General features: G+C 36.2%; 2 protein-coding genes across 3 annotated transcripts; one reads left to right on the forward strand and one right to left on the reverse strand.

Annotated features, from left to right (window-relative positions):
* Positions 1-226: 226 nt before the first annotated feature.
* LOC127802298 (alanine--tRNA ligase, chloroplastic/mitochondrial) lies at positions 227-12,574 on the reverse strand. Of its 2 annotated transcripts, XM_052338015.1 has the most exons (14): positions 12,281-12,574; positions 12,016-12,056; positions 10,161-10,286; positions 9,854-10,062; positions 9,161-9,339; positions 6,394-6,472; positions 5,794-5,928; positions 5,015-5,164; positions 4,653-4,763; positions 3,652-4,569; positions 3,014-3,286; positions 2,440-2,649; positions 1,939-2,096; positions 227-919 (listed from the first exon to the last, which is right to left on the reverse strand). In XM_052338015.1, exons 3-14 carry the CDS (start codon positions 10,174-10,176, stop codon positions 583-585), a joined length of 2,775 nt encoding a protein of 924 aa, XP_052193975.1. In that variant the 5' UTR covers positions 10,177-10,286; positions 12,016-12,056; positions 12,281-12,574; the 3' UTR covers positions 227-582. The 2 variants fall into 2 exon arrangements, with proteins under 2 accessions (XP_052193975.1, XP_052193974.1); XM_052338014.1 differs by lacking the exon at positions 12,016-12,056.
* A 457-nt stretch (positions 12,575-13,031) lies between these two features.
* LOC127802199 (F-box/kelch-repeat protein At3g06240-like) lies at positions 13,032-14,252 on the forward strand. Its single transcript, XM_052337906.1, has one exon. It carries the CDS (start codon positions 13,032-13,034, stop codon positions 14,250-14,252), a length of 1,221 nt encoding a protein of 406 aa, XP_052193866.1.
* Positions 14,253-15,568: the final 1,316 nt, after the last annotated feature.

Here is a 15,568-nt window from a genome sequence, read left to right on the forward strand (position 1 = left end):
TAAGACTAAATTACAATAACATATTTCATATTAAAATCAACCTAAATTCAGAATTTGCTTATCTGATTTTAAGGGATATCCTTATTCATCCGACTTGAATTCTTGTTCATTCTTTTACATCTTTATCCTTTATCAGCTTTTCTTCTTGTCCTCTTGTATACATCTTAGATTTTTCTCATTTATCTTGTCCAACACATTTTTGAACTAAGGATCCCTAATTTGAAGATATAGTCATAAACAGAGAGAATTACAAGCATCTAACTAATTCCACCCGATATCAATACATTTTGGAAGCATGCTAAAGTATTTGCTATTATGGGAGCCCATTTCTTAGGGGAGCCAAGCCAACAAATTGGATTAATGTACAATTTGGCTTGCGAACATATTGGATTACATTTTCTGTCCAAATAAAACCAATGCTATATGATGAGGCACTTAAACAAGTTTTCCTTCTGAATCCCCTCATTCCTTCCCCATCCTAATGTAAAACAAGATAAAAAAAAAAAAAGAGAAAAACTTAGCTCGTTCAGTACCGTGCTATTGCCATGCTGGGGGATCTGTAAACAAGAGGGAGTATACTTCTCAGCTTGCCTTTTCAGTTAAAAGCGAAAGAAGCTGCGATCGAGCTGTGTCAAGGGCACTCGACAAATTCTCAGGTTTTCGGCCACCTGCCTGGGCAAAATTAGGCCGGCCACCCCCTCCTCCACCGCACAACTTTGCTATAGGCCCGATGAATTTCCCAGCTTGAATTCCCATCTTGACCACACCGGGTGTAAATGCAGCAACTAAGCTTACCTTGCCTTCACCTGGGCTCGAGCCCAAAACCACAGCTGCTGGGTCCAGTAATCCATCCACCAGATATTCAGCCGCACTCTTCAGTGAGTCGGCATCTGTATCGTCCATGCACTCAACCAGCACCCTGCAAACATTTTCTCCAGACATTATAGGAACATAGCGTGATTTTTTTAATCTTCAATAGGGAATTAATAATGCATTGCTTTTATTTGCTTTTGTGCACTTGTGCAATGGTTTTGTCGTATTACCAATGTTCTAAAATACGCTAGGCGCTAGTTGGGCGCTAAACTAGGGCCTAGCGCCTAGGCCGCTTAGGCGAGGACTAGGCGGGGACTAGAAAAACTACAATTTTTTAAATTAAAATTCATATTATTTTTAATGTACATATAAATTAAAATTCATATTATTCCAAATACACATAAATTAAACAAAGATTATGAAACATTAATATAAATTATTAAGTTTAGGGTTTAAACTCTTGACTTTGTGAAACATAACTTATAGGCATTAGAAACAATAGAATCAAATAAAGACATAACAAAAATAACAAAAGCAACAATAACAAAATACAATACTTGACGGAGGAGGAAGAATGCAACAAAATACAAGCAACAAATTACAAGAAGCAGCAACAGCAAGCAGCTGCAACAAAAACACTTGGCGGAGGAAGAAGATCGAGAACCAGCAACTGCTACAACAACAAGAAGAACCTCAAACCCAGATGACGGCCACACGTACCAGAGGAAGAAGATCGAGAACGACAGGGAGACGATTTGCGGTGGCAGTGGCAATGGCAAGGAGAGAGCAAGCGAAGAGTTAGGCGGCGCGCGACGAGAGACGACCCAGGCGGCGTGCGACCCAAGAAAATAGGTGGTCGCAAGTGACGCCTGCGGCTAGGCGCCGCCTAGGCGCCAATTGCCTAGAGCAATCGGTCCAGTGCCTAAGGGTGCCAATCAGCAGTTAATCGCGGCGGCCAAGGGCTACCTAACTCCTAGGTGGCTGCAGGCAGCCGCCTAGGCCGCCTTTTAGAACACTGTGTATTACTAATCCAACTTAGCTTTTTACTTCATCACGTTTGAGAGTCTTCATGCAATCTTCAGTACTTCTTAACATGGATATTAAACTATGAAGCACGTAAAATACCTGATCTCCTGGGTACTTCCTACATGGACTGCCTTGTCTGCAAGGACTGAGGCTTTATAAACTGCTGCCTTCGCACGAACAGCTGAAATTTCGTTTCTTGCCATTCGCAATTCCTCCAGTAGAGCTTCCACCCTGGCAGGTACATCTTCAGCTTTCACCTATGCAAAAGGATATTTGAGAATGAAAATATTACAGGAAGTTAGAGAAAGTAAATGCAAACCAACCATCTTTTGCATGATGGTAGTTAATCTTAATTTGACTCATCCAAAGTAAATTCAAAACCAAATTCTACTTCAGTGGAAGCAAATGAAGTCAGTTGAGCCGTATCTAGTTCTATTAAGTTAAGTTAGCCTCATGAACAAAGAACAAGCTATAGTAACAGAAGAAGCAAAAATCAGGTGAGATACAATTCAAGGTTAATTTTCATTATTTTCAAGAAAAATATGATGGAAGTAATCGTGTAGATTTTCTATTCAGCAGAGAAACTAGAAGGAAACATACTTTGAGAGTGGAACAAATCTGTTTCATATAGTTATCTCTGGCAATGATATACTCAATAAAAGCTTCACCAGCAACAGCTTCTATACGCCGGATACCAGAAGCAATCCCCTGTTCTGATATTATCTTGAAGCCACGTATTTCAGAAGTATTGCTGACATGAGTGCCACCACAGAGTTCCATGGATACTCCTGGAACCTCTACAACACGAACCTGTAATAATCACGACATTTGAAGAAAAAATCAATAAATTAATCTCCCGTCGGACGATCAAATTGTTTATGCATCCAGAACTTTTGTTCTTTCTATTTTATCTTTTCCATTTTTATTTTATCTAGACTAGAGTCAAGTCTACTTCTTAATATGTGAAGATCTACGACTTAGTTCTTTAAATATGGCATGCATGATATTTTCAGAAAATACTATATTGGAGAGTTCATCAAGGGAAGCATATGCTGCTGCTCTCTCACTGAGAAATTCTCCCTTTTAAGTGTATTTCTACATCCTAAGTAGAAATTCAGCAACATTTTTCTGGAACTAATATGAGTACAGAAGGAGATTTCACAGAAATTTGAACCTGTTCTCCGTATTTTTCTCCAAACATTGCGATAGCGCCAGCTCTTTTTGCATCAGTTAGAGGCATTACTTTAGTTTCAAGAAGTGTAGCGTCCTCAATCCATCTGTTGATCAGTCCTTCAATCTTGATGAGCTCACTGTCTGACAGTGGCCGGCTGAAGTTGAAATCAAATCTAAGACGGTCAAAGGCTACCAGTGATCCAGCTTGTGATGTTTCCTGCCCTATTACCTTTTTAAGTGCAGCTTGCAGCAAATGAGTAGCAGTGTGATGAACCTGAAAAAGAGAAAGAAGTTTGTAAAAACCTGAAAAGAGTTCCCAGATAGAATAGCTAAACAAAGAAGCACTGATATAGAAGTTTACATCATTACATATGCAGACAAGTGTTTAGACTGGAAAATGGATTATTAATATTTCTAAGGGCATCTCCGGTGCATGAGGCTCCCCGCTTTTGCAAGGGTTGGGGAAGGTGGTTTTTGTGCGCAACCTTACCATTGATTTGCAAAGAGGCTGTTTTGACAGCTTGGACCCATGACCCACCAATCACAGAGGAGCACCCTTACCTTCTAAGTTCGTTAAAATCCTGCCTGGATATATGACATGGAGACAGATCACAGACATGCAGAAATTTTATCCAGTACCTTAGCTCGCTGCCTCAACTTTGCATCTACTGCAGCTTCAACTTCTCGACCCACCTCTATGCTTCCTTCCTTGATGGTACCCTTATGAACAAAAATATTACCCAGCGATTTTTGGACATCTTTAATCTCTATAACAGCTTCATGTTGATTTCCAGCTTCAGGAACAAAGAGAAAACCATTGTCTCCAATTTGACCACCTGATTCAGCATAAAATGGTGTTCTATTAAGCAAAACTTCTACGTCAGTTCCTTCAGAGACCTTTACAACTGGTTTCCCATTTACCAAAAGACCTTTGACCACTGCATGAGTGGAAAGTGTGTTATAACCTAGAAATTCTGTGTCAGGAATATTTTCAGTAAGATCTGCACCATCTCCAACTGCAAGTTTGACAGCATTGTGGGCAGCCTGAGACTGACGTCGTTGGTTTTCCATTTCAATGTTAAAACTGTGCATATCTATATGGATGCCACATTCATCAGCCACTTCCTTGGTTATCTCAACAGGAAAACCATATGTGTCATATAAAAGAAATGCATCCTTGCCAGACAAGCAAGGTACAGTTCCTTTTTCCTTAGCTCTTGATGATGCTTCTGCTAACATTTGCTCAAGCAGTTTTTCCCCTCTCTCCAATGTTTGTACAAAACGTAGTTCTTCCCTTTTCAACTCCTCCAGAATGCGGGGTGCTCTTTCTTTTACGTCTGAATCTATTTGAGTGCTCAATTCAATTACCTTTTTGGCAACTATAGGCAAAAATGCTCCTTCGATATTTCCTTGACCATCTCCCCTTACACCAATCAACCTGCCAGTACGAACAGCCCTTCTGATTAGTCGCCTAACTACATAACCTCTGCCAATATTTGATGGGATGACTCCATCTGATAAGAGATAAACAATTGCACGCAGGTGATCACCAATTATCTGAAAACATTACAAAACATTCTATCATATCAGTGGAAATATAAGAATAACAAACATCCATAAAAGGCTTTTCCAAAGCATACTTTAAGGTTTGTTTTCACAGACTCATCAGCAAGAGGATATGAGACATTTGCCAATTCTGATGCCCTCTCTATAATGGGAAAGATTAAGTCAGTTTCATAATTGTTGGGAACCTGCAAAAGTGCATATATGAGCAGTAACTTTGAAGCAAGACCAACAGTGGCAGAATAAAAGTGCAAAGTTTGAACTAAAAACAATCAAAAGGTCACTGCCAATCCAAAAACAAATGAAGATAATGTAATAGAAGCTTGGCATGGTTATACAGAATCCATTATGTAGATTTGTCTCAGGATGCATCCCATTCACTTTGGTATGAGAAGTACCCAATGGCTCATAAATCAATAGGTGGCAGAGCTAGAACTACCTTTTGAAGGATGCGAGCCACACGCTCCAAACCAAGCCCAGTATCAATATTCTTTTGCTTTAATGGTTCAAGTGAGCCATCATCCATTCTGTTATATTGCATGAAAACCAGGTTGTAGAACTCTATGAACCTGGTATCATCTCCTAGATCCTGAAAATGAGATCAATCATCAACGTAATAATTATCATAATAATGCCAATAAATAAAACAAATTAAATGTTCTGGTTTGGAAACATCTACATCCATAAATTAACTATATGAAAATTATGGATTATATATACACAAAAATATTAAAAAAATCAACAGGTGAGGCCCGTTTGAAGCCTGGCCCAACAGCGTAGTAGATAAGGGAGAGGTATAATGCCAATAAATAAAACAAATTAAATGTTCTGGTTTGGAAACATCTACATCCATAAAGTAACTATATGGAAAATTATGGATTATATATACACAAAAATATTAAAAAAATTCAACAGGTGAGGCCCGTTTGAACCTGGCCCAACAGCGCAGTAGATAAGGGAGAGGTAAGGCCAAACAGTGGCCAAAGCAAATATGGTGGTAGGATGTATATATATTGTAAATAGAGCATTTGAAGAAAGCACCTGAGATGTATATATATTTATATAAATAAGTTAAATCTGGTTTATATATTAAGTTAAGCTTTAATGTTTTGGGGGCTAAATCTTGAAGTTCATTGCCAGTCAACCCTAAATGGGTGTGACATGGTTCATCCTGACAGACATCAAAAAGAAAATATAAGGTTTTAGAAAAATACTTACAACATCCAAGTGTCCTCTATCAGGATGGAAATCATAATAAATCTCAGAGCATGGACCACAGGGTCCAGTCACTCCACTGGTCCAAAAGTTATCTTCATCACCCATCCTCTTTATACGCTCCACAGGAACGCCAACCTGAAGAAAGAACCAGGTTTTGAAGCTCAATTAACAGATCATTTAATTATATAACAGAAGACATCACTTGAAGAACTTTCAGGTGAGTGTAATACAGTTAGAAAGAACTGAAGGCCCAGAAAGGAAAATAAAATGTAGGTCGATTTAGTACCAATGAAAATTGTTTATTACAACATTTAAAATAACTCTATTCTTCAGATGACACAAATCTCTGGTTTGCAAACAGATGCATTCTGTAACTAAAAGGACCATGAAGTGCTCTTAACATCACCTTGTGACAAAGGCATAAAGATTTTAGTAAGTCAAGCCTTTTTGGCATGACTTTGGACAATTGACAGCATGGAAAGCTAGACCTTTCTGGTCATGGAAAATAAAAGCAATGACATCTAAGTACACAGGAGCTAACATGAAGAAATATATTAGACCATAAGCACAAGAACATGAATGAAGTTCTAGTCCACTGACCTCATTGAGCCATATTGCAAATGCTTCATCATCATCTTCATAAACACTAATCCATAATCTTTCAGCTGGCAACCCATACCTGTAAGAGAACACGTCATGAGAAATATCTCCATTCTTCTTGCGGACAAAACAACTCGAAGTACATATGGTATGAAAAAATATAATGAAAGAAAGGAAAAGACAAAAAAAAATGCAATATTCTTCCTAAAATGAAGATCCTCCCTTTTTACCAATGTCTTGTCCTATCATGCAGGGATCTACCCAGAAATGGCATTTATACACCCATGAAAAATTGCTGCACTTGCATCATGTTCAGGATGGATGATATCAAATGGACTGAAAATTCTTCGCTGCTATTAGAGATTCTTTCCTAGACCGATGACACAAGTTTGTCGTGTTGGAATTTTTTATTGACAAAGAAGTGGTGAGGGTGTGTGGAGACAAGGCAAGAAGTAAAATAAGCTAATGCAGGAGCTGGAAGTTACATTTTAAAATCCATCTCCAAAATCAAATTTACCTAATCTACTATTTAGCAACAAGTGGAAAGAAGGGGAGATTAAGTTATCCCAAATAGAGATCAATTTTGATACCTCAGATCAATTGTTTAAAAGGAGAGTGGAGGATATTACTCACAGGATCACACCAATATGGTTAAAGTGGAGAACTACACTCAACTTTTTATGGGATTGTAAAATCACATTAAAGTTGAAAGGAAAGTTAAGTCAGATTGGTTAAAGACCATCTTTGTTGCATGGCTCAAAATGTCAAGCAGTTCAGTTCCAACAAGGAGAAAATATGAGTATACCTGAGATGGCCATAGAAGAAAAGAAAGAATAAGAAACAAAATCATATATAATAAGGTTGGAGTGGTGCCTGCTGAAGATAAGATGTAGGAGTCATCATTAAGATGGTTTGGACATATGAGAATGAGATTGAGAGAAGAACCTTTTAAGCGAGTGGATGAAATGGAGGAAGTTTCTGGGAAAAGAGAGAAAGGTACACCAAAGAAAACTTGGTAAGAAACCTTTTAAACATGACATGGGATATAATGGCCTTACATAGAATATGGCCATGAAATGGTCGGAGGTCTAGAATTGATGTAGCTGACCCCACCTAATGGGTTTAAAACTTTGTATTCAATATTTTTTTTGTACCACAAGGTGTACCATCATCCCACAAACAAACATTGCACAAGGATGTGCCCTTGAGAGCATGATCACTTGCAGCCAGTATAATGTAAATCTTATAGAGGGACTTATGCATAAAATGTTTAGGTAGAAAAAGGGTCAAGGCATTACCTCTAGATGAAATTATGTAGAAATACTACTATTTGTATGACTAAGTGAACAAGCTTTTATCAAAATTTTATAAACCATCTAGGAATGGCAATTTTAATCCACCCCAACGTGTATCTAACAAATCCACTCCATTTGGAGTTGGTATGGACTGAGAAAAAGATCCCCAACAGGATGCAAGCAGGGTGTCAAGTATAGGGTACCCGATCTATACTCGATCTGTGTATATTTAATAAATATGTATTTTTTATTTTATACTGGTACTAGGTTATAGTATAAGCTTGTTGCCATAATTGCATAAACAGGCCAGCCAAGCCCACCCTCATGAGGCTAGTAAAGACCTTCATTGACTTCTGACTGGGGTGAGAATTGAAACACTAACTTCTTGCGATTATATTGTTGTGTTCCATTTTTGATAATTTAAAATTTTTGCTTCAGCTGAATGAAATTGTAGCCTCAAATTGCTTCATTGAAGTCTATGGATTTTTGTTCAACTTACAGTACACATAATCTTGTATTTCTGAATGTTGAAAAGTTATACCATTAGTTTTCTCCATTTTGTGGTTACTTTTCTTGATGTTGCAACTACATAAAATATTGTGAACAGAAAATCTTGTTTATCTATTTTATAAATTGAATAGGTATAGACATCCAATGAATATCCATAATTTGATCGGGATGGGGATGGGGTTGGAGAATTAAGTATATTACCTAATGGATACATGTATGAGGTATGGCTATAAGAGGACGCAAGGATGGAGATAAGAGAAGGGCTACCCAGTCCAAATCCCATCGTCCTTTCTAAAGCCAGTTGCTAGTCTACCCATTGTCAATTGTGAAGAATAATCTTCACAAATGGAGCCAACTTGAAATAAGGATGTTGAGATGACAATGCACTGAAGGGAGGAAATGAAAAAGAATACATGCAATCAATAAAAGTGGCCATGGCAAGTGAAATAGAATCAAAGATGTATTGGTTACTCTTGACTGCTTCAATATCAGTTGAAAGACCAAAACAACATGGGACAGAATTAAAAAGGTGAGAATTAAAGCCTATTCTCCACATGGAAACAAAATCAGATAGTAGCAAACTGACAACATAAAGGCATAATGCACCAGAGCCAGATTAGCTGGGAAAAATATAGTTGTATGCTGACTACTAAAAGTTTAAAGATTATGACAAAATAACAATATAACTTGATGGATATTCCAACTTCAAGCATTAACAATACTAATGGTCAACTGAGATGCCAAGCCACCATACAGAAAACTAGATGATTCAGTCTCACGACTCTCACCTACCCAAGAACGAGATCCAAATGTAAAATGTGAAAAAATATAATAAAATTAAATCTTGTGCAGTGTACTATTTCCAGCATATTTTGGGATGATACGTATCATGATCACATTTCAGTTAAAAAGGATAAGTTTCAGCCTGATTTCAGAGGCACAGTAGAGCCATTCATACATACTCCAGGGTTGAAAGCTCCCATGCCCATTTAATTGCTTCCTTCTTGAAGTAATCTCCAAAACTGAAATTTCCAAGCATCTCAAAGAATGTTTGGTGTCTAGATGTTCGACCTACATTCTCAACATCATTTGTGCGTATGCACCTTTGGGCAGTTGTGGCCCTGGGTACTCGTCTGGAAACCTGAACAAGACCGTTTTGATGATGTCAAAGTGGTTCAGTTGTATTCCAAAGAACATATGTAACGCACGCATCGACTAATTGCAAAATAAAGAAGATAACACTGCTTGTGCATTCCGTCGACAGGCCTTGTAGACCACAACCAAGGAAAAAGGAAAAAAAGTTACTTGTTAATCTCCTAAATTCATCCAGTTACAAGGTCCTAATATCAAGTGATGGTGGATTGAAGTTCAGATTTTAATGACAGGAGGCTTGAGTTGAGGTATTCAAATGTGTAGTACAGAAGATCCATAACCTCATGTCAATAAATTTGATTATTATTAAAATGGTTGGGATGACTACTCGCACACATAGATATTCTGACATAAAGAGAGTGCTTTTAATTAAGAATAATTGTCTTCATTTCTTGTAACAGAAGATAAGCTATTTAAATGGAAGCTAAGTTTAACATTTATTTCCATAGTCATGAGAGAATCCCAAGCCAGTGGAGCAAAGCTTATAAAGCACATGTAAATACCTTCCCAAGGAATATGGGCTTGAACTGAAGCATGCCAGCAATTGTCAGCAGAACTGTTGGGTCATCTGGCACAAGAGATGAACTCGGAAGGACCTTATGGCCTCGTGAAGCATAAAAATCAAGAAATCTTTGGCGTATGGAGTCCCCACTTGTTGGGAGATCCTTTGACTTATTATTGATCAGTTCCTCAGTTATAGGTTGCACTGATGCTGAAAGAGATCCAGAAAGGATTTATATCCTAGTGAAGTAGGATGCTGAAGAATTTCAATAGCTCCAGTAACAAATATCAAGAATAAACCTTAGCTACCTGATCTACTTCTCATGCTGCAGTGTGCTTCCCGTACTCTCTTTATATTGAAATGTTTACGGGGAAAGCTAGTTGGAGAAATAAAGGCTAATGTTCTTAAGATGAAGCCTGCCTGATCCCTGCAACCTGTATTCAGGTTCTAGTGTGTCAAACTGAAGGAAGGTAATGCATGAAGCATGGAAAATACACACACATATGTCAATATACATATATTGGATACATGTGGTAAACTTGGATAAAAGGCAATAAGTTCGGAAATGAAAGTTGGCTCCAGAAAACCAAATGAATATGCTAAGGAGTCTAGATTGTGTTGAACCTTGAGACAAGTGAAGGTTATATCTTTGCAGTACAATTAAACACTTTGAAAAGTGGTCAACTGAATCAGTTTATATTCAAGGTCCAAGCAATTAAACATTTAAACCTAGTGCAAGTACCTTACAGGGGTTGAAAAGTAAAACAGATCTTCCCTTGGATTTAGTAAATCTGGCTTTTCCACATTTTGTCAATATGTTTCTAGATCTTATAATTAGGATAACTCTAAAATGAAATCATTTATCAGCATTAAAAAAATAAAAGAAAAAGAAGACAACAATTGATTAGTTCAGAATTAAGAAATAGGCTAGAAATTTGTTCAACTAGCCCATACAAGTTTAATACTAGGGGAAAAGTTTGGTTTACCCGAACTAACCGAACCAAACTGACCGAACTTGTCGGTTTGATTCAATTTTTTTCTTGCATCGATTCAATTCGGTTATTTTTTCTTAAAAGTTCAGTTTTCGGTTTTCAGTTCAGTTTTTTTTGTTGGAATAACCTAACGAACTGAACCAATCTAACTTTAAAACGACATTGTTTTTTTGCATTTCAACCAGTTAATTCGGTTTAAAATGACACCGGTCTATCAGCTAATTTGGTTTTCTTTGGTTTTTTTGCGTTTCTATGGTCTAATCAGTTCGTTTCGGCTTATACTGGTTTGGGTTCAGTTTTTTCGGTTATCATTTAGTTCGGTTATTCAAGTTAATCGGTCGATTCAGTTAAGTTTTGCTCCCCAGTTCGGTTTAATCGGTTAATGAATTTTTGTCGATTCGGTAACCTAACCGACCGTTTGCACACCCCTAGTTAATACAGCTAGAAGTGAAATAAAAGAGGAAACATAGAAGTCTACAACGTCCAACCATGAATTAATAAACACACAATCCAAAATTACTTCAAATAAATAAGACTGTCAAAGAGAACTATTTTCAACTTGCCTAGCTTGTATAATGATTAGCAGTAGACTCTTGAACTCAATTTGAAGTACAAAACTCTGTGCACTGAATAGACACCATGAAGACTCTGGATACTGAACTACATGTTTGGAGATTGAGGAAAGATGGGGGGGGGGGGGGGGGGGGCGGGAATCTTCTTCCCCGGCTTGGTTAAAATGTTCAAAAGGAAAGGAAAGGAAAGAAAATGGAAGAAAAACAAGAAGATAAGTCATTCTTAATAATTTTCTTATTTTCTTCTGTAGCTTGAAAGTAAGAAAAGAGTTTCTCTTCAAGTTTCTATTTTGTGTAAATCTCTCCCAAACTCCTTCCCTTCTTTTCCACGAGTTCCAATAAATTGTGGACACAACAGTCTTCCAGAACACATTCCATGCTTCAAAAAACTAATATCAACGTAAAAATAAGAATAAGCCTAAGAGAACCGCATGTTTACTGTAATATCTTAAACTAAAAAAGAATAAGTTGATTGTAAATTTTATGTGCTTCTTTCTATAAATTGATATTTTGATTTACCCAATTAAAGACCCACTTTGCAAACTTAGTATCATGATGAAGAACCAGAAGGGAAGGGAGAAGTTGGAGAAGAATATTACACAGAGATAGCCGAAAGAAAGAAAGGTATGTACATCCACTCCTGCAAATTAAATTCCTACAGTCAAGCCCTATATACAGATAGGATTTGTCTAAATTAATCGAGTTATGGGTTTCCAAATGGATGACAGGATAATATCGAAATTCCTGATTCTCTTTAGACTAACGATCAATAACTCCGACTCTTGATCACGAAAGTTCAAACTAACGTAAATTAAATAAATGCAACTCAGGCAAACTGAAGAGGGTCCGAAGATTTGGAATTACCAGTAGGGATGACGAGATTGGATGTCGGTTGAAATCTTGAGATGGAAGTTGAAGTAGGAAAGGGGGCAAGAGGCTTCGAGACATAGCAGCTGCCGAGAGAGAAGTTCAGCTTCAAGCCTTCCATGGCCTCTCTCTCTCTCTCTCTCTCTCTCTCTCTATCTCACACCAACGTAAATTTGAAATATATATGGCCAATTACTGATAACGGAGAGAGAGAGTGAGAGACAGAGTGAGATAGAGAGGGCGGGAGAGAGCGAGAGATAAGATTTTCCGAGATGTCCACATGTTTGGCTTACAGCAGAGAAGGTTCTTGCAACTGCGAGAGTAGTAGAGGCCACTCGGCCCCCAAAATTAAGGACGATGCTGATTTATTTATTATTCCGATTCCAACACCATAAGAAGCAATATTCTATTTTGTCCATGCGTTAGAAAACGACTAAATTATATAATGCATCAGCTTTCATCGAAACCATTTGATAAGAGATAAATATTTGTTTTGAAGATTGTCTAATTCTACATTGATTGGGATTTTATGGCCATGGAAGACAAAATTATTATGGGATTGATATCTAATTAATTTTGGTTTGGGATTTATTAAATATCAATTGTAATCTAATTCTACTAGATTTTTGATTTCCAAATTGGTATTGGATTTGGTATGTTCATCTATATATACACAATTTTGCATTGACAAATAGTAAGAAATCGAACTCTTCTTTTTATCCTCTCAATGGGTCTCTTTTTAAGCAAAATGTGTTATATTCATGCAAAGAAAGCGATTAAGTTGTGTTTTGGTAACAATGTAACTACATATTCAAAAGGAGAAGAGAAAGGAGAAATCCTAGGTATGATCTATCGCAATAAGACAACTGAGGTCATACCACAACGCGAGCTACCAGAAGATGTGATAATTGAAATCCTATCAAGACTACTAGTCAAGTCATTGATGCGATTTAGGTGCGTGTGCAAACGTTGGTATAAACTCTCTCTTTCGTCTGCTTTCATTAATATTCACCTCAACAACAACATGGACAAGAAAAAAAGCTCTATCTTTTGTTCCATAAATAGTGATTTAACCACTAAGCATTACAAAAACTTCCTTATACGCGTTAATGGAGCAATCACTAGTCTACGTGTGCCACATATCAATTGGGGATCATATATTGTGGGTTCTTCTAATGGCTTAGTTTGCATTTCGAGTTATCAAGAGAAATATACATTATGGAACCCAGCAACTAAACAGTTTGAGTGTCTCCCAGAGTTGGTATATGAAAAGAAACATGCATTATGGAACTCGAATATTCTATTATCCATGTCGGGATTTGTTTTTGATGGAAAAACTAAAGATTACAAGATAGTAAAAATCATAGTAAGGCGTGATAAAAACAGAGATACTGCTCAAATTAACGTATTTACATTGAGTAGTAATTCTTGGAGAACAATCGAACTAAATCTTCAATTTCAAAATCAAATACTTTACTCTAAATCAATTATTGTCAATGAATGCATTTATTGGACAGAAGTACTTCTTGAGGAGGAAACAAATCGATCGCACTTATGTTGGTTTGATATGGTTGACGAAGAGTTCAAAGAAATTCAAGCACCATATGATATCTGTGAATTCACAAGCACTCTTGATATATATAGAGGCTCGCTTGCGATGTTTGCTTTTAAGTACCCTTATGATAAGTTCGACATGTGGGTGATGAATAAACATGGTGATGGTACAAATTACTCTTGGAGAAAGCAATTATCTATTGGCCCTATAGCGATGATTGCAGTAGAGCCAATTGGGCTTTGGAAAGAGGATGAGGATGAATTAGTTGTCTTTAATACTACAAGATATAAACCTAAAAACCTATTCACATTTCATCCAATTACTCGAGAAATTAAGAAATTTTGGGGTGATTATCCTCTAAATCAGATATTCCCTTATTGTGACAGTCTTGTTCAGATTCCTAAGTTAAATTAATTATTTGAAGAGAATATTCTTTTTTTATATACATAGGAAAATATATACTAAGGTAGTGGTCTCATTCTTATTTTGTTTTTATTTATTCTAGATTGATCCCGCTCTTATTTGATGTAAAATTTATTCATATTGAAATGCTTTAATTTTCTAATCTAAACATTGGAGAGTAATGGATTCATTATGTGATTCATCCAATTAAAGAAGATAGAATATGACTTTCTAAGTGTAGATAGGGTAAATGGTTTAATGTAATCAAAACTACTTTAACCTAATTTTTAAAGTTATTTTGATGTTTTAATTTTATCAATTTATTTTCCAAATTTTAAAATATATTACAACTGTTATTCTATCATGTACTATTAAACATACAACCAAATTAACCTATCCAAATTGGTAATTAAACTAGTTTATATATTGTATAATTTTGAGATTCCACATACAAATTCAATCACATAATTTAGATTTTAATTCATAGTTCAATCTAGAGAGAAGAACAAACTTAGCAATTTTTAGTTATAAATTAAAAATATTGTAAAAAGAAACAAGCAAGCCACAAATAAACCTAATCAATTTGATAAAGAGATGAAATTCTCTATAATCTAAACAAGAAACAAGAGAGAGAGCCCCCATCTAACGTAACACTATTATTAATCAAGGCTTCCTATTAGGGGCGGATGCAGAGAGGGGCATGGGGCTGGATTGTGTCTGGACTTTTATATATTTATATATATTTATATATATATATTATTGTTTAGCATATATATTTTTACTATTTGTTGTTTAGTATATATATATTAAAGATGTTATAACTAAAACAAAATATTAATAGATAAAAATACAATTTCAAAACAAGTATTTTTTGTTTCCCAATTTCCAAGTAACACAAAAATTAACACCATGAAACAAAAGTAGCATTGAGTTGTTGTAAACAGAAGAAGGAAAGTTAAAGAACAATTCTCAAACCAATTGCATTAAAGAAATTGCAACCCTCTGCTACAAGTTTCTCCAATTAAAACCTTCTTCAATGCACCCTTTTGAACTTTAAAAATCGAAAGAGGAACAACAAAGAGACAGTAGCTACAAGCAAGCAGAAATAGGGGCATGCAACCAAGAAATCAAGACTTTTCAATGTTAATTGTAGATTTTTTTTTTTTTTTTGATAACCCAAGTGTCAGAACTTGTGCCCCACTATTCTTGGGAGAGGTTAATTGTAGATTTTACTAACAATGGGTTGCACTACCAACCTAATATATATATATATATATATATATATTCTTATGCATGAAAAAAAGGAATATTTTCTTCAAACAACTAAT

The sequence above is a fragment of the Diospyros lotus genome, chromosome 5, assembly GCF_014633365.1.
Source record: "Diospyros lotus cultivar Yz01 chromosome 5, ASM1463336v1, whole genome shotgun sequence".
Classification (NCBI taxonomy): domain Eukaryota; kingdom Viridiplantae; phylum Streptophyta; class Magnoliopsida; order Ericales; family Ebenaceae; genus Diospyros; species Diospyros lotus.